The sequence below is a fragment of the Ciconia boyciana genome, chromosome 3 (genome assembly GCF_034638445.1).
Source record: "Ciconia boyciana chromosome 3, ASM3463844v1, whole genome shotgun sequence".
Taxonomy (NCBI): domain Eukaryota; kingdom Metazoa; phylum Chordata; class Aves; order Ciconiiformes; family Ciconiidae; genus Ciconia; species Ciconia boyciana.
The window spans coordinates 124058635-124081953 of NC_132936.1; the positions used below are offsets into that span (position 1 = coordinate 124058635).

A 23319-nucleotide genomic window follows, 5' to 3' on the forward strand; every position below is an offset into this window, starting at 1 on the left:
CATTGGGAGCTAAACTGTGTTCAAAGAGACCACAAGTAAGCAACATTTTCACATACAAAAATATTAGTGAAGAATTATATAAACTAATAGGTAACTTCCAAGTTTTTTCAAACCACTCAGGTTGGAAGGGGCCTTAGGACATCTCTTGTCCAACCTCCTACTCAAGCTAGGATCAACACTGAATTCAGACCAAGTTGCTCATGGCTTTGTTGTGTTTAGTTATCTTCACAGTGAAAAATAGCCTCCTCATCTCCAGCAGGAAAATACTTCAATTTATGCCTGTTGTCTCTTGTCCTACCATGCTTTCAATAATGCTCACTCTTTCTTGTAAGCTCAGCTTAGGTACTGGGGGCTGCTAGTAGGTCTCCCCTCACCCATCTCTCTTCCAGGCTGAAGAAGCCTAGCTCCCTCAGTCTCTCCTCCATCTTGGTAGCTGGCCTCACACAGAGTTTTCAACATCTTTCCTGTAATGATGGACCAAAATCCAGCCATAGTGTTCCAGATGCAGCTAATGAGTGCCAAGTAGAGAGGAATAATCACTTCACTTGATCTACTGTTTATGCCCCTGTTGATACAGCCTGGTATGCAGTTAGCTTTTATCACTACCAGGGCACACTGCTGACCTGAAACCCAAGCAAGTTTTCCTATTGATTTCAGCAAGGCCTAAATACCAGACTGAACATCTAATAAAAGTAGCCAACAGAGAGGGAACAGTGGTAACAAACCAGCAGGCATAAGCTTACAACAACTACTGATAGTATGCATGTCAGAAGAGTTGAGCTCCAGATATACCCATCCTGTTAAAACAGCTGCTTTTTACACAACTGCCCTCAGTTTCTGAACGAGCCTTTACCTAGCTGCTTACAGAAGAGAGATAAGAAAGAAGTATTCTATTTTCTCATACTACAGCATATTCAGCCACAGCTTGCATAAAGACAGAAGGGCCATTTCTAAAAAAGATTAAAATACGTTATTTGAGATAAGCAGAGCCAGTGATACTGCTTCCTACTGCAGAAGAGCCAGGAACTATCCCCCTACTCAAGCACAGGATTTAGCTAAGAAACTTGCAAAACTAAGCCCTGTTGTTCGTTACCATTACAATTTGTTAAAAACACATTTAATTCTGGGGCATTACTGATAGCTGATGAAAATGTGAAAAGCTGAATCTACTCTTCTGTCTTAAACAGAAATAGTTAACATTCAGTTTCACAAACCAATTTCAAGGATTTAAACTTTTTCTCCTGTACAAAAAAACAAGCAAAAGAAGAAAATAAACAGAAGTGAACCTTCAGCACAAGCTGAAGGAGTTAAAAAAGAATCTTTTTGGTCTCTTACATCAGTTTGTTTTGAACACCAGGGCTAGCTAGAACATCAAACCATACATAGTGACACTGTTTATTCTAAGTGCTAGAGTTACAGCCCTGTTTTTAACCCATCAACAGCTTGCTATGTCTATCCATTCTATTTGAATCACTTTCAAATTCAATCCCATCAACTACAATGCTATCTTCAATTGTAAGTCACACTGCAAAAACTACAGATCTGTTAATTCTCACACAAGCCAACCCACCAGAGCAAGATAAACAAGGTGAGTTAAACAAAGCACTTTGTTACCATCGTGACAGAGATGTTACAGGATGCAGTTATTTTTATGCATGATAAAAAAGTGAGCGTTCATATTCCAGCTCTTCAAATCCTTAAATGCTGCAAAATTTTTCCTAAGAGATCTGAATTAAGCACAGAAAAAAACCCAACAACAAATAAGCAGCCCTCTGCTGTGACTGCTTTAAGACCACTATTGTTTGTGAGAAAAAAAGAGTCTCAAAGAGTTAGTTTCCATTTAGAGAGGGGAGAATAATTCACAATTTGTGAACTTGTTAATTACAGGGTCATCATCTAAATATGGGTCACAAAGCTTCTACAAACACCTTCTTGAACTAAGGCAAGCTCAGATGATATAAAACTTTCCATCACACCTCCTCCTGCCCCCCACCTCTCCAGCTGACCTGGGACTATCCTGGTGGCATGGCTATTTCTCCAGTAACACATCACACAGGACTTAATTTGGTATCACATGGTCTTGCATCTCCTCAGCTTCTGCCTGAAACATAAATGCGCATTTGGATACAAGCATTATTTCCCCAGCTGTCCCAGAATTATATGGAAAGAAGCCACAAAACACAAACCCACAAAATGAAGACTGAGGAATTGGAATCCTCACAGCACTTTTAGAACTTGTAAGACAGTCGAGAACCATAATTATGAGAACAGTGTAAGTACATATAATTAAAGTTTATTTATTGAAGTATGTTATGATTTGCATACTACTAGAAATCTTTTGGTGATTAGTACAGAAGCTTAACTTTAAAATGTTACATTTCACAGAAGGAATGGCTTAAAAAATCATAGGGTAAAAACACAGTTTTTGAGCATGACCCACTAGTTTCACAGCTGAACACACACTACCTGTAAAGGTGGAGAGCTAACAGTAAGACTTCAGAAATATACAATTTAAGTTTCCTTTTTGTGGCTTAGTAGCAACAGCACAGTCCCTGACTGTAGAGTTCCTTTCTGCTAGGATACAAACTCCACACCAATGGTAATTTAGCAGTGATCTTTATTTATATCAGTTGAGATTGTCTGCATGATCCTGCCCTATGTCCTACAGTATTAGGGAAGGCAACTGTACTGAAACTAATTTTCCTGTGTAAAAGGAGCCTGGTGTTTCTAGGCTAAACATTGATTTATTGATTTAGTTTTGACAGACTTTCTCTTTGGTGATTCTCTACCAGTGAGGAAGCGCCTGTTCAAACAGGAAACACATTGCACCACTGCTAAATATCTAGAATTATGTAAAACGTCCTCCTTTTTTGGACTGTGATCTCAAAAGCAGCCTCAGCTAAAGAAACAAATGCACTGGGGAACAAATAACCTCCTGAGAGGGTATCGTTCCTCAGTTCAGTTCTGAATTACTGCATATACCTTGCAATGTTGTGATTTCACATAGTATTGTACAGCTAGTAGCCTAGCTCATTTAACATAATGGAGCAAGCTCCCACCGTGAATACATATAAAGCTGTTGACGGACTCTTGGTTGAATGAGTTAGCTCCCACTTAAACCTACCAACACCTTAAACTCTTTTGTAGAAGCCAATTGATTTTTTTGATACAGACATCAAAAATTAACCTCTCTATATCCTCTATATCCCACTGAATACTCTGGAGTAGTCTGCAGGACTGCTAAGGACCATTTAAACCCTTCCAAAAGGCCAGTACTAGTACTTCCAGATCTTTGTTGTTCTTCCATTTTGAAAACAAACAAGCAAAACCCCCCCAAAACAAATGAAAACCCCCCCACACACTCTAAAATCCTGCAAAAGCTAACGTTTTGCCCCTTTTCTCAAAGACAACTGCAGGCATAGTTTTTCAGTTCAGGAAAGAGATTAGGACAATGTAAAAAGTCTCTGGTTTTGTGAGCAAAAGTCAGCATTTCTGAAAGGATGCACTTCTTTGTGAAGTCTTAAGCTGAACACATACAAGAAAGCACTTTTTTTTTTCTTTTAAACTGTGTAAAAGAGCTTAAGCATAAGCTTCCTTCCCATACATCTGCCCATAGCACAGGTGAACACCACCTCACAGCACTATGGAGCAAGTATCCTTTGGATACCAGCAAGAGGACATGGCATGCTACAAATCAAAAGGATCACTTCTATAACAAGTTTCACTGACAGTGTATTGCTGTCCCAAAGTCATAATCAAAGGGAAAGTTTTGCTTCAGACTAGGTGATGAAAACTGCAAAGCTTATGCCTAGAAGGACATTTAAATACTTCATAATATTATCCTTCTCATAGAAATGAATCATTTTTATAAGTTTTCTATAGCTATTATTTTTTCAAATAAGGAAATAAGGTTTTGAAATGCATACACAGGTACTGAGTACCTCCACTGAACACAAAGTGTATTACAGCATATTTGTATATACTACACAACTCATAAGAGTTTCTCCATATGAAAGCCGATAGGCACATTCTTCCGCTCCTTCAGGTAGCGATGAGACATGCAACCATAGCCTGCCGAGTTTGCGCCACCACTGACAAGCCAGTCTCTGCCCTGAGATCACCCCTGTTCACATCTGGTAGACGAGCATTCCTCACACAGTTCAAGATTTCTCTTATCTGTGGGCAAACCAACCTTATGTGAACCCCACCTTGGAAGGCAGCTATAAGACACTGAGGAACACAGCTGCTGCAGCAAGCTGGATACCTCATGAATACAGGCACCGTAGAGGAGACGGGAGATACCACCCTTCCAACCTGCACAGGCCTTAGTGGAGGTACCAGGATTGCCTGGGTAACAGGTAAGCCAGCACCCACCCCTCGCTGTTGCCCCTCCTGCCCACACAGCCCACTCTTCACAGCCGAAGATTTAACCACCCGCCGGCCTCGGAACGCCAAAGCAGCGCTCCATCCGTGGACTCACCACCCACCTCACTGACCGCCCCCGCTCCAGAGGAGACCTATGAGGTAAGGCCCGCCATCGCCACACAGCCCCGCGCCGCCCCCTCAGACAGGGCCCCACGCACCAGGCGACTCCCCCCCCCCCCATCGCTGCACTCCCACAGACACAGCGCCTCAGCGGTAACGGGACGCCTCGAGCCCTCCCGAACGGGGCCAAAGTCTCTTCTCCTCAAGGCCCGGCCCCCCTTCCCCCTCGGGCACGAGCCCACGGTTCCCAACGGTCGCTGCCGCCGGCCCGCGAGCTGCTGCTGCTGCTGCTGCTGCTGCTGCTGCTGCTGCTGCTGCTGCCGCCGCTGCCGCCCCTCCCCCGCGCGCGCTCTCCGCCTCAGCAGCCCTAAAAGCCGCGCTCAGCCCCGCGCGTCACGCCGAGCCGCCGGCCAACCAAACCGCAGCAATGCTCGCGCCCGCGATTTGTGAACTAAAGGCGGGTCCGTCTTTGAGTGACAGCTCGGCTCGGCCTGTCAGCCAGCAGCGGCCCGCCCCCCGTCTCCCCCGCCTCTGCGCGCAAAGCGCTGCCGGAGAGGGGGCGGATCCCCTCTATCTTATCCCCCCCTCCCCCCTCGCGGCCGCTCTCTCCCTCCGCCCCTCCGAGGCGCGCAGCGGATCGACAGGCCCTCCGTCCAATAAGCGCGGAGGCCGCTTGCGCGGCGGCAGCGCTCGGGACCAATGGGAGAGGCGGCTGGGCGGAGGTCCGAGGTTTCCAAACGCTCCGCGGCGCCATGGGCTGAAAACTAAACCGAGATGGAATCTCCCAGTCTGAACCGGTTTGAGCCGGTTCCGAGTCTGTGGCATTAGGAGGGGGAGACGCGCCGCGCTCAGTCCCTGCTACCACCGCTGCCTCTGCCGCCGTGCGTGTGACCTGCTCGTAGGGGAGCCCGCAGGGGGAACCGCCGGCGCAGCTGAGGGGGCAAAGTTTAGTGCGAGCCGGGGGGGGGTGGGAATGGGGGTGAACTGAGCGCCGGCCAGGCCTAGGGGAGGGCGGCAGCAACAGGAGTAGCGAGAGACCCAGCCGTACGGGCCCGGGCCTGGGCAGCCAGCGACGCGGGAGAGAGAGCCAGGGCCCCGCCGAGCCGGAGCTGGGGCAGCCAGGGCCACGAGGAAGGTAGAAGTTTCCCCCCCCCTACCAGGGGCCTTGGGAGGCCGGAGCCCCGCGCCGCCCCCCTTCCTGCCCCCCGAGCGAGAGGAGGGAAGCGCGCCCCGTCTCCTGCGCGCCCGGCGGCCTTGCTCCGGGGCTGAGGGGAAGGCGCGGAGCTGTACGCCGAGGGGAGCGCCCGCCCGGGGGCCGCAGGCTTCTGCTGGGCGCCTAGTGCAGTCAGGCCAGGGCACGCTTGCTAGGGGATAGTGTGGGGAGGAGAGGAGTGGTGCTGAGAATACATACCCGACAGGGAGGAGGGCGCGCTCGTCTGTCCCCCCCCTTCGGGTTTTTTTTGGGGGGGGGAGGGTTATTTTTGGTGGTGTTTATTTTCATTTTTTTTTTGGCGTGTGGTTAGAAACTTCGCTCACCCACCCCTACTTTTTGAAGGCAGAGGCTGTAAGAAACACCTAGGTAAGTGAGTGCTCAGGCTGCGGGCAGGGGGGTGTGGGGGGTCGTCGCGATGAGTAACGCGGCGCGGGGCGAGGGGGAGCGCTCGGGAGAAGGTGTGGGGCCGTGGAGGCGGGGGAGTGGGAGGGGTACGGCCGTGCGTGTGCCCGTGCGGAGGGCGCAAAGTCTTTGCTGGGGAAGGAGAGGCGAAACAGGCTCCGAGGAGAAACCCTGAGGGGCGGGCGGGGGTGTGTTTAAAATAGGGTTTGGGGTACAAGCATCTTAGGCCTGGCCGAGCGGCTGGCCGCAGCGCAGAGCCCGCCACGGGCGCTGGGGCTGCGGGGAAGGCGGCAGGGGGGCCGGGAGCCGCTGCTGGGGCGCACGGCGGGGGCCTGCCCCTCATTACGAGGGGGCTGAGCGGGTTGGGGGGGGTGGGATCGGGTCCGGGTAAAAGTAGGGACATAATCTGTAAATTATTAGGAGTGGAAGTTTCCAGAAATATTTTTGTGTGTCTGTGCAGCAGTATTGAAACGTCCGCCTGGATCACGTGGGGGCCCTGTATAGAGCGCAGGGCTGGAGCCGAGGGAGGGAGCGGAGGGAGGGAGGGGCTGCGCCGCCGCGGGCCCGCCGCGCTCCGCAGGGCCCCGGCCCGCCCGCCCGCCGCCGCCCGGGGCGCCGCCGCCGCTCCTTCCTCGGCCAAAGCGGTTCTGGCCCCCCTCCACGAGGCGGGGCGCTGCCCCCTGGGGAGCAGCGCGGCCGTGGCTCTGCGGCGGGAGCAGGGGAAGGCATCCGCGCTGGGTGGGTGTGAGGTATTTGGGGGGCGCTCCGTGGCGGGCGCGGCCGTGGCGAAAATGAATGCTGCGAGGTGTCGGGCAGCCGTTTGCGAAGCGGTGGTATTTAATCTCGTCCGCGGGCACACGTGTGTAAAGTCGTGAGGGAAGGAATCGTTTCGTTGCGGATTGCTGGTGTGTGAAGTGTAATGCGAATGCGTTTGTGATGTGCTCCGTTTCGTATCGTGCAGCTGGAGGAATTTACAAGTGATGCAACTAATTCGTTGGAAGAGGGTAGCGGGGCGGTAATTCGCTTGCGTTCAGTAGCGGAATTGCATGCTTAGAAATGGGGCAGAGTGGCTCTCCTAGGGGTTTTTTGTTTAATCGCTGCCCCCAATGAACTTTAAGTAGCTGGGTTGAAGGTGCTCTAGGGTTCATTGTGAATACTCAACATTTCTTACTATTAAAATGTATGCCTTTATTCCTGTGCACTGCATGCTTAAATGAATAGGGTATATCGGAATAAGCTAACTGTTGTCTTAAACTTAAAGGTCCAGGGTCATCGAGAGTTGGGATAACTATGTAAACAGTGCTGTAAATGCAGTTCTTTTGACCTTCGGTAGATGTCAGATTCTTGCTGTGTTGTAGTTCAGATTTTTCTTTTTTTTTAAACTTTTTCTCTTCTTTTGTTTCTGTTTCCCCATTTATTGGCAGTGTTGAAGAATTGATTAGTGGTGGTTCTCAGAGCTGAGGTCTAAACCTGTTCAGGCATGATGGGGAAAAGAATAGAGGAGTATAGTAAATCCAAGATTATAAGCTTCATGTGGGTACGTTGTGAGGAGTAGGAAACCGAGTTGATTGCAGTTGGTATTGACCACAAAGCCGCCATTTCTGTATTTCAGTTTGCGAGTAGGTAGGTCATTTTGAAGATAATGCTGGGAGTGGCAAAGGACCCTATTCAAAACATTTCCTTTCTGCTTCCATGTGGTTAATAACTTCTCTGGGTCACGTGGCTCCTCGTTTGTGCTCCTAGGGCTGCGTAAAAACCACCAAAAGAGGCTTCAGTCTGAAATGAATGGCCCTACCTGAGGAACGCCTGATTTACGATGTTTATTGTAGTTTGAAAACGGCTTTCCCGGCTCACGGTGCAGCCATGGAGGCCAGATGTGAACAAAAAGGGGCGTGCCTGAAAGCACGCGTGTCTGGTGGGAGTATTAACCGCTCTAAGCTGAAGAGCTTATTAATTGGTGCCATTTCCTTCTAGTAGTGCTGCTTGCTGCCCCTCTGCGAGATGAAATTTTAAAGTGTCCTTCTGTGTTAAAAGAATGAAATCGGCCTTCCCTGCTGTTTTTGTTTCCTGCTTCCATACTTAACGCTGCAATTTTGAAAACTTTAGGAGTTTGGGGGGGAAGGAGAAAGGAGAGATGTAGAGTGTTAGTTTTAATTTATTTTGGGTTCTACTTGATGTTTATTTCCTTCTGTTTTTCTAGGTAGCTGTTGTAAAAAAGGCTGACTGGATGTTGAGATGGAGCCCTCAAAATGATTACATTAGTGTAGTAATACTAACTAAATAAGGGGGTGTGGGTTTTTTTTACTTCAAAATAGAATTAAAGTGTTTGTTTTTTGAAGTTAGTATCTTTCTGTATAGAAGTAAATGAAATTGCTTGACACTACTTGCAAATAAGCGTTACTAAACAAAAGATTTTCCTTGTCTGTATGCTACTGTAGGACTTTCACTTAATTAGTAATTACTTGGGTTGAGGCACAGGTTTGTCTTGCTCTTTACTTTTGAGGATGACTTAAATATGTAAGGCATAAAACGAATTCATACTTGCACATGAAGTTACTTAGTAAGGGCAGATCTGACTTCTAGCTTACTCTAAAGAATGGGTTGGCTGGGCGTGTTGGGGGTGTTTCTGGAAAAGTTTCAGATTGTATCTTTCTGAGTATGCAGATAGCTCTAGTGTAACTTTTTGAGTGGTCTCGTAGTTGTCCAGACTTCTGGCTATTTCTCAAGGGAGCAGTTTTGTATGAAATTTGTAGCTTTACAGAAGATTCTGAAAAGGAGGGTGAATGGCAGGAGAGCTGCTGTAGAGGAGAGGGAAGGAATATGTGTTACAGTTGCCAGTGACTGTGAGAAAAGAGCAATAAACTTGATCAAGTGCTTTCAACGTAGGGGGTGCGGTGAAGAGGTTAGACTATAACTTACCATCCACAATTTTGTGGTTTCTGGCTTATTTTCTTGCTTTTCGTGATTGCCTTTATCTTGTACCAGTCTCTGGCTGGTAAGCATCTTAGATGCACACTCACAATCACGCACACCCCACCTGACTTCCTTTGCATAATACCGAGGCTGCTATATCTAGGACAAAGAGTTAATGCATGTGTTGCTGGTTTTATGGGACCTGAATCCTCCAGTAGAATTCCATTTCAGTTTGAAGTGATCTAACGTGGTACATGGTGTAACCTGCTGACTTAACAGTCCCCTTACTTCATCCTCTCAAAGTGCCTTTAAACAGTCAACTTCCTTAGTTTCAGTGGTAATTTTTTACTTGTATGTAGTTAACTTGTAAGGTTTTTTTCCCCCAAGTATTTGAAAAATGCCCTCTGGCTGATTCTTACTGTGTATGTGGATCACATTTCACTTCCATAACCAGTTGTTTAAAAGCTTTTAGAACTGATCTTCTAAATGTGCATGTTGGCCTCGGAAACTCCAAATTCAACTAGGATTGCTAGTATGGGTTTTGGTTGTAATGATACTAGGTATTTCTACAGCAAACTTCCTGGTTTATGCATGTTCAGAGACTGGTAGGGGTTGATACCTGCTCTGAAATACGTTTCGGCTTCCTGATAATACAGCCCATTGACTAGTCAGACTGTTGTTATGTGTTATACTTGCTGAAGACCCTGAGAATTTAGTTGGGGTAGCGATGTGTGAATTTTTCAGAAAGAGTTTGTCCTGCTACTTGCTCAACAATTGAAGGAGTGTTGTATTCAGTGCTATCTAGTACTTCTAACATAGCTCTCATCTCATCCAAACAAGATGCTTAAGTTGAAGCACTTGCTTTACAACCATATTTAATAATAATGCCTTATTAATTGATCAAATATTTTTTAATTTATTTTGCAGTAATCTATGCCAGCAATTATGACAATGTTAGCAGACCATGCAGCTCGTCAGCTGCTGGATTTTAACCAGAAACTGGATATCAATCTCTTGGACAATGTGGTGAACTGCTTGTACCATGGAGAAGGCGCGCAGGTAATGTGGACTTAGGAGCTATGTTTATTGACCATGTTTAACCTTGTAACAAATCAGTTGAGCAAAATTAATTCACTTCAATAAAAATCAGTAATATTAGTGAATTTACTCTGCCAGTGACTGGAATACCACTTATAATTCATGTGCCCTGGTTTAAAGGCAGGCCTCATGTAATGAACATTGAAATGACACTTAGAAAAGTGTTAGTTTAGTGTGTGTTAATTTCTAGCATGCCTTCTGCTGTTGAAAGGTATGAGCAAGTACAATTTGGTAAGGGCGCTTCTTGCAGCTTGCATTCTCTGACTTTGTTCTTCAGGAAGGTCTGAGTTACCTGTTATTTATTATTGTGGACAGGATTGTGAAGCCTTAAATTTAATGGTGGCTTCACTGAAGGATTATATTTAAAAGAAAAATCTTGATGTTATTACTGTGTTTGTACTTATAAAGAAGCATGTCACATTTAAGAGAAGCGTTTGCCCTTTCTTGTGTCTAGTTTTTTTTCCCCATTACTGTTTGTCTGCACAGGTTCTTCTTGCACTCTTTTCTTTGGACTTAGTGCAGATTGTGAAGTCTTAAGTTTAAATTGGGGGAATGTGTGCATTGTGTATTTGCCTATATTGTCTTGAAAGTGAATCTTAGTATTGCTTTTATCTATTTCTTGAACTACTTTAGAAATAAGACTTGGATGTTGAAAGCAAGTATTGCTACGAGGGTGTTGGCATAGTTCCTCTTCTGGCAAATTTTAATTGTTCATGCTTCACAAATTGGGAGTTTCAGTGTCAGGCATCTCTTAGTAAGATATTCTTGCACAACAATAAGTGGTGAATTCAAATGAGACAAAGTAGCCGATGCTTTTCTGTTCCTTCCAGCTGTTAGAATAAACAATAATATACTTGTTTTGTGTATCTCTCTTAAAAAAAAAAAAAGCTTTTGTAAGGCTTACTGATGTGAATTCCTACAGGTTCTGAAATACTTTGCTGTTTTTTGAAATACTTGCATTTTGAGTTTCCTAAATTCAGATAGTTACTAGCTGTAGTTTTTTAAATGACCACATGACAGAAAACTGCTTGTAGCTTTTACCTTAAAAGTACGGACTTCTGAGTGCTTGTTTTGTAAGTGCTTGTTTACTGTACTGCCTTACAAAATAGGTGGTGCTTATAGTATTGCTTGGTTTGAATGGAATTTAAAAAGTTGGGAAGGTTTATAAGGAGAATAGAGCGTTACACTAAATACAATGATCAAATTGCCATTGTTCTGGTATTGTGACAAGTTGCTTCACTTAAAACAGCTGGGTATAGGCTCTGGTATTTAGAAAATTAATGCAATAAGAAGCAAAAATTCAAGAGGTGGCGCTTAAGTGGCAAAAGTGAATTACGATATAAACCTATTTTAAATACATGTGCTTATACATGTCACTTTAATGAAAATTTGGTTTGCTATTTTAGTACGTGTCCAAAGGTGGAGACACATTTCAGTGAGTCTGTGAGCTCTTACCTCCTCCAAGGAGTTCAAAAGTTCCTTCAGGAAGAAATGCTTCTCTGTGGAGCCTGACAGCTCCAATAATGACTTAAAGGGTGACAGGAATAATAGAAGTTGAGGAAACTAAGTATTAAAATTGGGAGGTTAACAATGGTTTGCCTGGAATAGATTAGGGTAATGTTAGGGTAAAAAAGGTTTAGAATGCAGCCTGGATGGCCCATGCTGAACTTGCTTTCAGATTCACCTGTCTCCTCCTTCTGCTTAATTCTTATCTCTGCTTGCAAAACTTTTATCTGCTGATCTATATTAGGCAAGAAAGAAGCTCTTTTCTGTCCTAGACTTTTACGTTTTTTTCTGTTCTTAGCTTTTTTTAGTATACTTCTCTGAAAAGAGAAAATGTCTCCAAACCCACCCCAGTGCAACACATGACTAAAGAGACTTCAGACAACTCATAGGTGTTTACCTGGACTCTTCCCAGACTCTTAGTTCCATTGCTCTGTTAGACCTTCACAGGTGCAGAAGGATTATTTGCTAACTGATTTTTCTTTTTGGTAGCAACAACGCAGTGAGGCTTCAATCTTGATTAAGCATTACTGTTAAATTTATACTGTTTTGATGAAACTGCAGGAATTGATGTCCAGAAAAGGGGTTAGTGGGTATGAGAGCAAACTTTTCAGTGCTTGGGAGAAGGATATTGAGCATCTGTATTTTGTTGGTGTTGAAATTTGATCCTGTGATATGTCATCAGTATTAGAAGCACTAAGGAGGCCAGTATAAAAACACACCCAGGTTGAACTTGGAAGTAATACAGCTATTCTTTCCCTCTTAGACTAAACTGCATCCAAAATGCTGATTTTTTTTTTTAAGCTCTAATGTCATACTATGAGAATATGGTTGTACTGCTCTTGGACTTAAAAGGAATATTTGTGTGGTACTTCTCCATATCAAACATACAGGGACTTACTTGCTAGTCAAAGTCAGTATCAGACTGGGAATTGCTCCACTATGCTCAATTATATTAAGTAGGGATGCCAGTATTGTACTTTAGACATCCTTGCTCTTTACTGTTGTAGCTTAAATTTTAACTTGGTAAATCCCATACCCAATTTGTCTGTTTCTTGCATTATACGCATGTAGATTTTGGGTCTTGATGGGGTTTCTGTCTTACTGAAAACTTATGTTTTCTTACACCACTTGATGATTAGCTCAGGTGTGTTCTTGTAGTAGACTAGAAATCTGCATAGCTGTAGTAAGTTCTAACTGTTGAAGTTAATCCTAAAGTAAAGCTTTAACTGCTTTGTAATTCTATTGAATTGGCTCTACAGTCCAGTGAAAGAATGAACTAAGTTCTGTTAACTGTGATGTAAAATGTTCATCTTGTTGGTAGGACAGTGTCTGATGCTTGTAGGTAATAGAATTTGCAGCAAGATTTGTCAGTACACTGCATTTTTTGAAATAGCTAACATCATTTGGCTCCCTAAAAAAAAAAAAAAATGCTTATGGACCTCCAGGCTTTTGAAAAGGATAGCTAAAATGAATTCAGCTATTTCAGTGTGTAATTGCTTCAGATGAGGTTTTGCAAGTTACTGAAACCATAGTATCTAGTACAATAATTGGTAAATATTAGTCCCAAGGAAGAATGAACCATTAGCGTGACCAACTCCCTTCCTCCCCCCCAATCAGTTTTTATTATTGTTTTGTAAGCTGTTAGATACATCAAGGGATTCCTCAGAAGTAGGGATTGGAGACCTCTAATGCTCTGCTCTGTAGTTCTTCAAAATAAAATCAACAGTTCCTACATCAACTTTGCATCATGATACAGTACTCCTTGAAGTTAGCATTTTATATGAATGCTTCTAGTAGAACTAGAAAGGTTGGGTGCCCTTGAATAAAATTTCATCTAGATGACTTTCTTGAATGGGAGAAGACTTCATTTCCTAGTATGTTTTCCCTGTAATGTGTGGTGTTCTCGCACGTTCACTGCTGGTCTAGATGAATCGTTCAGTATGGAAGAGTGGAAGTAAGTAAATTACTGTCTTGCATCAAGGCGTTTTTGGAGTTTGGTTGTTAATAAACTTTAACTGTCACACAGAAGGAGGTGTAAGAGACCCGTTGCTCCTAATTGAGTTCTGCCTAACTTGGATAAGTAATTTAAAGATGTGTTATATATTAATGTCTTCACTGACAGTATATAATTTCTTAAATAATCTAATACTGATACTTTTTTAAATCAAACTTGCTTTTAGCAAAGAATGGCACAGGAAGTCTTGACTCACTTAAAAGAACATCCTGATGCGTGGACAAGAGTTGATACTATTTTGGAGTTCTCTCAGAACATGAATACCAAAGTAAGCAAATTAACTTTTATTTATTTGGTTTTCCTCTTTCTTCCATTCATAAACTTTGAGGAAGGTATCTCATTTTTAGCCATAGACTTTCTTGATTCAAACCACTTTTTTTTTATTGTCTTGTTCCCAAAGTTGGCTTTAAACAAGAACTGTAAATGGACAAAATATTTAAACCTCCTTTTACATTGACAAGAGTTTTTCTCCTTTTTTTTTTTAAAAAAAAAGTAGTGCTAAATTGGAAATACAGGTTTTTTTTTTCAAGGCACATACAAGCATAGTGCCAGTTCCAACGATTGGTGTGTGTCTATATACATCCGAGTAATGAAAAGTCTCCTAGAGCCACATTTTGTCCTTGGGTAAGTGCTTGGCTGTTTTTGATCATAGTGAGAGCCGTGGGCACGTAACTTGAGGAGAGAATTTGTCCCTAGGTGTATTAAAGACAAAAGAGAAACTTTATTAGGCCAAGATTTTGAGCATTCAATGAAAGTTAAGCACCCCAAACTCTTTGTAGTATGAGATTAGTCTTTACTGATATGCAGAACACATTTGCTTTGTACTGCTGTTTTAAATCCATCCATCGTGGTAGAGACTAAAAGGGGCAGCATTCATTTTTTTTCCTACAATTTTAAATGCTTTACTTAAGGCTTCTGAAGTTTGAACCGAAAAGTTGATCGAAATGTGTTTTTTTTGCTGTCTTAAGTTGATGATGATTATCTCAAATAACTGACATGCATGTTTTTCTGCTTGATACACACTGTGTTCGAACAGAAAATAATTGTGTTTGGATGGTTTCTGAAATCAGGTGGTATTCATGAAATGGTTCCATTTTTTTCATTGCTCTCTGAAGTTTAAGGGAAAACAGTTTAAAGAACTTCCTCAAAGTGCTAACCTTAAGTAACAGTGTTTGCCTGTTTGCTTGCCTGGTAAACTTTGCTTTTTATACTGACAGACATTACTAATGTTTAAGTTGATTTATCAACAGTATTTTTAAAAACTCAAATTTGTCTTGTGAAAAATGAGATGATTAGAGGAACAGAAAGAAAGCAACAGGTAAAGAATTCTTCAATTTACATAAATTGCAAATGATTTGGTGCTAAATTTATGCACTATGACATTTGGCTTTTATGCAATCATATTTTTTCTTTAATTAAAGCTGTTAACACTACCTGATATTAATCATAATGTTCCATTATGTTGATTGCTTGTAATAGGAAGAAAAGGGGTGTCTTCCTGTGCAACTGACACAGCTAGGCTTTGACGGCAGGCCTCCACAAGGTCTACCCTTTTGATTCCCTTTAACTGAATTCTGTTCATCAATTGTTTTTGTTTCTTGGGAGGTGGGAGGGAAAGGGATTCGGTGCATAGAATAAGTAATAAGGGTACCATAGAAATTTCTACCATAGGGATCATTTTGTACTTTTTTCCAGTCTTTGCTGTTACCTGTCCCTCATCTTCATAACTGAGCAGTGAAATGCTATTAGACAATTAGAAATAAGCAAAGCAAGAGCAAATGAATTTTGAAAGACTTCTATTTTATGCGCAGTTTAAATGTGTGTGCGTGCACTGTCATAATCGTTGATTAAAAAGTACACTTTTGATAGTTCAGGTGGCAAAAGTTGTAATTGGTGTCAGTGACTTTTTTTGGGCTTGATGTATCTCATTATCAGGGAAATACCAAAAATTAGAACCATCAAATGAAGCTTAAAAACAAAATTAAAAAAACCCAGAAAGCCCCTTGCGGAGTGTTCAGGTGGGCTGATGAAGCCTTCAGACATGGTATGGCAAGAAAGGTGCGTAGGTGAAGATTGTGTACAGTGATTTTATTACTGCTGCCATTTCATTTTATGTGCGAGCGTTAGGAAAAATGGATGTTACTAGTACTGAGGAAGAGATGAACAAGACGCTAGGAGAGGGCAGAATTGAAGTCACATATGTGCAAAAGAATGAGTAGAAGCCTAGACAACATGAACCTCTTCACACTTTAAGGTACATTAATCTGAATTAGGTATTTGAGCAGATAATGAGGGATAGGTGTGGCCAATTGCTAGAGGTGTCTGTCCTTTTCTTTGACTCAGAGGAAATCCTAAGTGGGGAAACAAAAAGACTAAGATAAGGTCTGTCCTCAGTTTATGTCAGGATTTTCACTTAAGTTTTGTTTTGGTCATCTAGTGCTTTTGTAAAATGAAAGGACACTTGCCATTCTGATCTTAAAAGCCAAATAAGTTGGCTTTCGGAAAAAAAGTTTGGAAGCAAAACTAACATTTTTGGGCAGCTGTTACCTGAAAGGGCTATTAATATGTGTCCCTGTAGAATCTAGAAATTTAACCAGAGTTTAGATCTGCTTCAGGAAAGTTAGCACTGTCTGATATCAATGTTCATACTTTCAACATTGTTAGAAGCTTTTGTAAGTATGTTTTGTATGGTGAGCCTGCATCAGGTGCAAATGGTATCTATAAATCTATAGCAGTGGCTGAAATAACTTCCTGTGAAGTGAAGCATTTTGCTTAAGAACATTTTCATACGTTTTCTTATCTGAACATTCCCTTGATTTCATTTAGCTTTTATGTTAAGTAATTAAGTAAATTTACAGATGAAAATCTAGTTGATAAACTTTTGCTGCTGCCCACGAAGGAAAAAAAATACCCTGCCAACTTTCTGTTAATGCATAAGTTTTCTTGGTACCCAAGATTTTGGAAGGTGACAGAATATTTTGTAAATGCAGGATGTACACGTGAAGCTCTTGGGAGCTTGGGACAGATTGAGAAGCAAAGGGATGTAGGTTATGGTAAGATGAGAACAGCAAAAATGGTACTTTAATACAATGTAGTTCGGGACAGTCTACATTGTGTTTTTTAATTAAATTGAAGTTTATGTGATCCCTTTGGTTGAAATACTAATGATCCTACTTTGTATAACAACTAACCATTTTAAAGAGGAACTCTTATTCTCAGCCAAACTTTTAACTGTGAAAATTTGATTTTACCTTTCAGGCATTGATGTGATATTTTTTTTTCTTCCTAATCCACTGCAGATAAAGTAAAGGCAAAACTCCTTGTCCCCTTTTCTCTCCTGTCTATTCATGCTAATGGGGCTTTACATATTAAAGTTCTTCGATCGTACATCACAAACGTCTTTCCCTGTTACTGTGAGTTGGCAGTAGGGACAAATGGGCAGAGGGACTGGCCTTACTGATTACTTTGCAAACGTTAACGGTTTCGGGTAAGAACATAGGAAGGAATTCCTGAAAGGTAAAAGGATTTGCAAGAGCTTATTCACATTTTTATTATTCTTTGACTGAGCACAAAAGTTCGTCTTTAAATAGTAGCAATAGCTGCCATATTGGGGTGGGCATTGAAATTAAATAAACCTGTGGGTTGTCTTGCTGTTCCTGAAGTAACACACCAGTGAAGTTTGGGAAGTACTTTCTTTAGAAAGTGCCAGTGTCAGGACATGTGATGCTAAGACAAAATTTTTTTTTTTTCAGCTCTTAGAGGAACGATAGGAAGCTTGAGACCATCCAAGCTGCTAAATATTTTAGGAGCCTGGTTGTGTTAATGCTTGAACATATGAGCAGTCATTTGTGATGCAAATTCATATCTGGCTGCTACTTTCTCTTTTCCAGATAGCGAAAATTGTCTGCCAGAGGGCTTTTCATTATTATTTCCCCCCCCACCCCCCCTCCTGGTGTGAGCATGATCAAACAGCAGGACTTAGTATAGCGAAGAATAAAACAAGAAAAAAAATGCATGAAACCTCAGAAAATGGGTGAATAGACATATATTTAATAAAATTGTTAGTTTAATAATCTTGAAGTCTTAGATGTTAAGTGTGAATGTCTGATTGAATGAGAGTCCTGAAAGTTAGTTAGTCCTACAGTAATGTACTCACATTTTGTTCTTCTCCAATTTCAGTATTATGGACTGCAAATCTTGGAAAATGTGATAAAAACAAGATGGAAGATTCTTCCAAGGAACCAGTGTGAAGGTAGGGAGGGATTTTTGTCTTCACCTCTTAACTTTGTCTCTTAACTGAGATTTAGACCGTCAGTCCCCATGTAAGTAATTTTCAGCTTGAAAAGCAATTAAGCTAGTAACTTTTCCTCATGTCGTAGGACCATCTGTGTTTTTCTGGATGATGAAACCATGTCTTTCCCTTTCGTGATAATGGTCTCAGTGGGATGGTGAGCACATGAATTTCTGTAAATGTCATGGGAAGGTAAAAGGTGTGACTGACAGTTTTGAAACGTCATCACTTAAGTGTTGTACTGACTTATAGGCCAAACTTATCTGAAGAGGTCTAACCCTATGCAGCTTCTGAAGTCAGCTCCTGGCTTTGAGGTAGAGGTTTCGATTCTCTGTACTTGGCACAGGAGGCTCTCTTCAGCTTGTCTGGGCTGTGTATGCAGCCCCACCGGTACGCTGTCATGTTTTCTGGTAGGCTCCGTGGTCCATCTGGTAGCATGTGTAGATTAATGTGACTTTTTTGAAATGGTAAGCAGTTGTAATTATTTAAAAACAGAAACACAAAGTAAATGTGTAGTCTTACCTATTAATGGTCATTCATTCTTTTAGACAGTGAGATACTATAAAGTCTGCTTTGAATTCATGTTAAGTGCATATGAAGCTAGATTGCTGTAACTGGAAGTGCAGGGAAGGGCAAACCCCAGTATTCTGTCATTGCAAGGAATCTGGAAGTCTTAAAATAAATGCTGTTTTTCATTTTTTTCCCCTCTATCCCTTATAGCTTGCAGTGTGTGTTGAATTTTAGACGTTAGCTATAGTAAATGGAGGTACCTCTGTGGTGCAGGATTAGTGCTTGTTCATGTTGCTTTCTGTCAGGTCATGGTAACTTGAACTTCAAAACATTAAGTACAACTACTTAAAATTCTTGACAGTGAATGTTGTCACCATTCTATACTTGGCTTTTTACTAAAAGCTGGTTTTGGAACTCATTGAAGTTATTCCAAATTCCTGTGTTTTGCTGTGAACTTTTATTAACAATGCCAAGATGTGCTTTAACTTTTTACTGCCAGTGCTTAGGTTCTGGAACTATATTGATTAAAACGTAATTGTAAATGTCGATGAAAACAAATGTGTGGAGGGAGACTTCCATGTTTTTGTGATTTGTTATTCTTCTCACCTTTCGCCCGCTCCTTCCAACTATAGGTTGACAGATAAAGCGCAGCTGCTCTTGAAAGTGGAAATAGGGTTTCATACTCATGCTGCTGTTGGAAACAGACTTGCAGGCTTCTAGGGAACGGCTTCAACTAAGGCTCGAACACAGCTATGTCCTTTTGAGAAACTAAGGGAGCACCCTGAAGTTAAGTCTTCTGCGTGCTTTTAATAATTAGAGTATCTCAACTTACTCCTATCTGGTTACATTCCTGACTATGAGCACTTAGTTTCAGCATTTGGAAGTTGTTCTCCTAAAGTTTTTGGCTGTGGGAGCAGAGCAGGAAGAAAGTAAGGAGTCAGGAGCTTGAAGCAGTTACTCGGCTTACTACTGCCCACTGGTGAAGTGAGGCGTAGTAGAATAGGAGATGTCACAAAGGTAGACCTACTTGACAGTTTGTAACTGAACAAGTGCCAAATACAGAATATAATTGAGTAATTTTAAGTCTTAAAAAGACATACTCTTAACGCATAGAATAGGTGAGAAATGGTGGTGGTAGAATGAGGATGCTGGCTGTGCTTTGGGTCATGTTATCTCATCTGTTCTTGAGATGCCAAGGTAATACTGGATACATGGCTTAAATGAATTGTGGAACCGATATAGTTGAGTTGGTGTTTTAGATTTTTGTTACATCACTGTTTGCAGGATAGTACTGTTTGACTGGTTCCTGTCATCTAAGCAGATGTAATAACAATAGCTAGATACATTGCAATGCAAAATAAAGTTACTGTCTGTAGTTGTGCAATCAACTTAAGGTATTGTGTTCTTATTTTTCCTGATTTGTACTACTTCTGCAGATGCCAGAGGGAAAAAAGTTCCTTCATGCTAACAAATGTGTGTCTTTAGTTCAATGTTTTAAAATATTTTGCCTTTCACAGAGCCAAGCTAAAATTGTGAAACTGACTTTTATCCTCACGTAGTAGGGGAATTGAGTTACTTGGCTTTTACTTGTCTGTTTTCTCCTGTACATGAATAGAAGAGGAACCAAATATATTTAGCGTACCGTGGCATTTGATCCATCTCGGCCTCAGTGGCATAGGAGGGAGAATCAATGTTTCATTTCCAATCCAGTTTCATCTGGTCTGTGGTGGTGGTTGTTTTTTATTTTTTTTGGCTAATGATACTGGCTGGTACAAAAGAACTGCTCCAGAGCTCATTCAGACAGTTTGATTACCTGGGAGATAAGACGACTGGTTAAGTTGAGGTTTCCTTGATTCTGACTCCAGTCATTCCTTCAGTTGACAGAATTTTCCTGTTTGGAGTGTAACTAGTAAAATATGGGTGCAGGAAACTGAAACTCAATATAACAAAGTAATGCTTAGTAACAAAGCAATTCATGCAGGTTATAAATCAGTTAATTTTACCTTATATCTTACTTTATAAAACTTAACATGTCTAATTTGATTTGTGTAGTAAATACAGCTGTCAAATCTTACTTTTGGTTAAGATGAAACTAAATCCGTTTATGAGAAAATACTGTTTTCCCTTTAGCATTAGCAGTGCTTAAGAGTTGAAGTTAAGAGCAGACTTGAATTGAGCTGTCAGTGAATGAAAAAGTTTTTGAAACAACCTGCCTGAAAATGGTTGGAGAAATGAAATGATGTCATTAATTACAGAGCCTGAACTGTAACCTTTTTTTGAGTGTGCCCTCCCGCCCCCTGCTATACCTCAAGTTGTACATCAGAATGACTTGCTGGGCCTTGAGGTTAGCCAGGGTTTTGTTACTGCTTCTGTCTGAATGTTGGGAGGTTTTAGCTTCCAGCCTGGAATTCCAAATGCAAGTAGGAAAATATGTTTTCTTCAGATGTGTTCTTTGGACTTGAAACTCCATTCTTAAGTTTGCTTTTATTTTAAAATAGCTTTTAGTCTTGAACTCTTCTGGCCCTGGTGCCTTTTCACTTGTAAAAAGTTGGTCTTTTTTTTTTTTTGTTCCTCAGGTGTCACTGATTTTGAAGGTTGAGGATTGTAAGCACTTTTGGAAAGTTCGTCTGTATTTTCCCATAATTGTAAAACAGGAATGGGGCAAAACAGTTTACGTTTATTCTAGAATACTTCTGTGATTACTCTGCTTTTTCTTGTTCTTGAATTTTTTTTGTTTGCTTTTGGAGTTAGCAGTTTGAACCAATTGCTGACCTGGTTATCTAGACAAAAGTGGAATTTACAGTACTGGTAAAATTCAGTTAAATGAGATGCCTGGCCTGCATGTTCAGCCTTCAGACACATTTAGCAGTAGACCATAGCAATGGGTTAGACTTGCTCTTTATAATTATTATTTAGTCTTTAAGAGAATGCTTTGGATTGCTCTTACACGTATGCAAATGATGTAATGTGGTTTTCATTCAAACCTTACTGAGGCTGCTTTAGTGAAAGGTGGGTGGCATATTCCAGAACATCCCATACAGTGGTGAACTTGGCTTATTTCCAGAGGATTGTACTATCATTCTCAAGTAAAAATACTCAGTTTATTGAGGTGATAATAAATTGCTTTAAACTCTGATACTCTGTAGAGTTGATTGTTTAATAATGCTTATAAAGGATGTCATTTGATTAAAGTGCTATGGTCTCAATAGGATTTTCTCTTACAGTGTGAAAACCTGCCTAGAAATATAGGCTTCTTGGTCTTCCAGTTCAGTGATACGTTTCATTAATCCTGCAATGTGAAATGAAATTATGTTCCCGTGAACAGAGCGAGCTTGTCTGGAGTGTCTTGAGTTGGAATGGATAAGCACTACTTCATTATGAAACCTGAATTGCTTGTACAACTTTTCTCATTTTGAAATGGGAAAAAAAAGTGAAGTGTTCAGAGAGATGCAGTTTATAGTGGCTCACAGGAAGGTCCTGGAGTTAAGTATAAAGCTTCTGATGTAGTGGAAGCTGCGGTAGAAGAGAGATTTTTCTGTGGAGTGATTAGAGATTTTAATGGAAATTTCTGGCCTGCTTCACGAAGAGATGTTTTTGATTCTCTGTGTCATGAAGGGGGAATGAGCTACATGGCACTTTTGTGTGTGTGTGGGGAAGACAAGCTCTATGCCCTTTTTAAGAATTTTCGTGAGTTAGGTTTTTTTTTCTGCTGAAAAGCACATAGATAATGGATTGATCGGCTTCACCACTAACAGGGACAGATGATTTGTGGGACAATAGGGGAAAGCATTGTTTCTTAAGACTAAAAATAAGATGTTATTTTGACCACATTTTGGGACTACTTAAACAGTTTACTATAAGCGTGTATGCATACAAACATCCTTGGAGGGGACAACTCATCTTTAGGATTTGGAATTCTAATTTTGGTTGCAAAATAATGTTAATTTGCTGAGTTACATTGCCCACCTGCTTCACTTACTCCTCTTATTCTTTAATATAAGCGGAGAATTTGTTAACTATAGTAAACTAGTACAAACTCGCATCTGCAATACCAGTTGCAGTAGTTTTCAATGCTTGTTAAATGTTTGTGCGCTGTAACTGCATAAAAGAATGTGCTTGTATGTCTTAAGTACAAGAAGTGGTTTTGGCTACAGGTGTGTACTCGCTGCCTGTGTGCATTCACGGTAACATGCTGTATTCAGTCACGATAGGAACTCCTCAGAGCTCAGCTTACACAGCCTAGGTGAGATGTAATTGCTTCTAAAAGCATGTCCAAAGATTAAACTGTAGGGTATTTCACATTGCTCAAGTTCAGACTGCAGAATTTACTGATGTTGGGTAATGTGATGTTCCTCACTGTCCCAGTCCAGCTCTAACCACTTCATAGCTTGGGTCACCTGTGAAAATACTTTCCTTCCAGAAAGTCTTTCAATTTTACAGGATGTTTGCCTCTCTGTAGAGGAGCAACTTTCACATAAGGACTACAATATCTAATGTTCATCCAGAAACTTTCTGAAAGGCCTTGAATCAATGTCCTTGCTCTATCCTCCTTTTTTTGTACTTAGTACAAAAGTACTTTTTGTACTTTGCTTACCAGAAAATGCTAACGGTGGTGCTAGTCCAGGCCTTCTGACAGTGATGATGCCTTTCTGATAATTAGAACATAGGTTGAGGTTGGAGCTAGGCTGATCTATTACTTAACTGCTGTGGATAAAGGTGTTCCTCACCTGAGCACTTTCTGATGTCTTTGAGCCAGTACTGGTGCTTCTCTGGCCCTTTAGTGAACTGGTTCAGGGAGCTAAGCTGGCAAAAGGTAGCTTCAAAACTATTTTAAAACTATTGAACCTTTTTGGTAACTCTATTTTTCTACTCGTTCAGCCTCTGAAC

At 41.6% G+C, this 23319-nt stretch overlaps 1 protein-coding gene across 6 annotated transcripts in view; it reads left to right on the plus strand.

Moving 5' to 3' along the window:
* Positions 1-5253: 5253 nt before the first annotated feature.
* Positions 5254-23319, plus strand: part of XPO1 (exportin 1) — a 40171-nt gene continuing 22105 nt past the window's right edge. Inside the window, exons 1-5 of one of the 6 annotated variants that reach the window (XM_072857488.1) lie at positions 5254-5366; positions 6009-6064; positions 9941-10072; positions 13798-13899; positions 17811-17883. In XM_072857488.1, the coding sequence (XP_072713589.1) occupies positions 9947-10072; positions 13798-13899; positions 17811-17883 (301 nt within the window). In that variant the 5' untranslated portion in view covers positions 5254-5366; positions 6009-6064; positions 9941-9946. Of the gene's footprint in view, positions 5367-5451; positions 6065-6712; positions 6839-9940; positions 10073-13797; positions 13900-17810; positions 17884-23319 lie in introns of those variants that run through there. The other 5 variants (XM_072857487.1, XM_072857490.1, XM_072857486.1 and 2 more) reach the window with 5 other exon arrangements.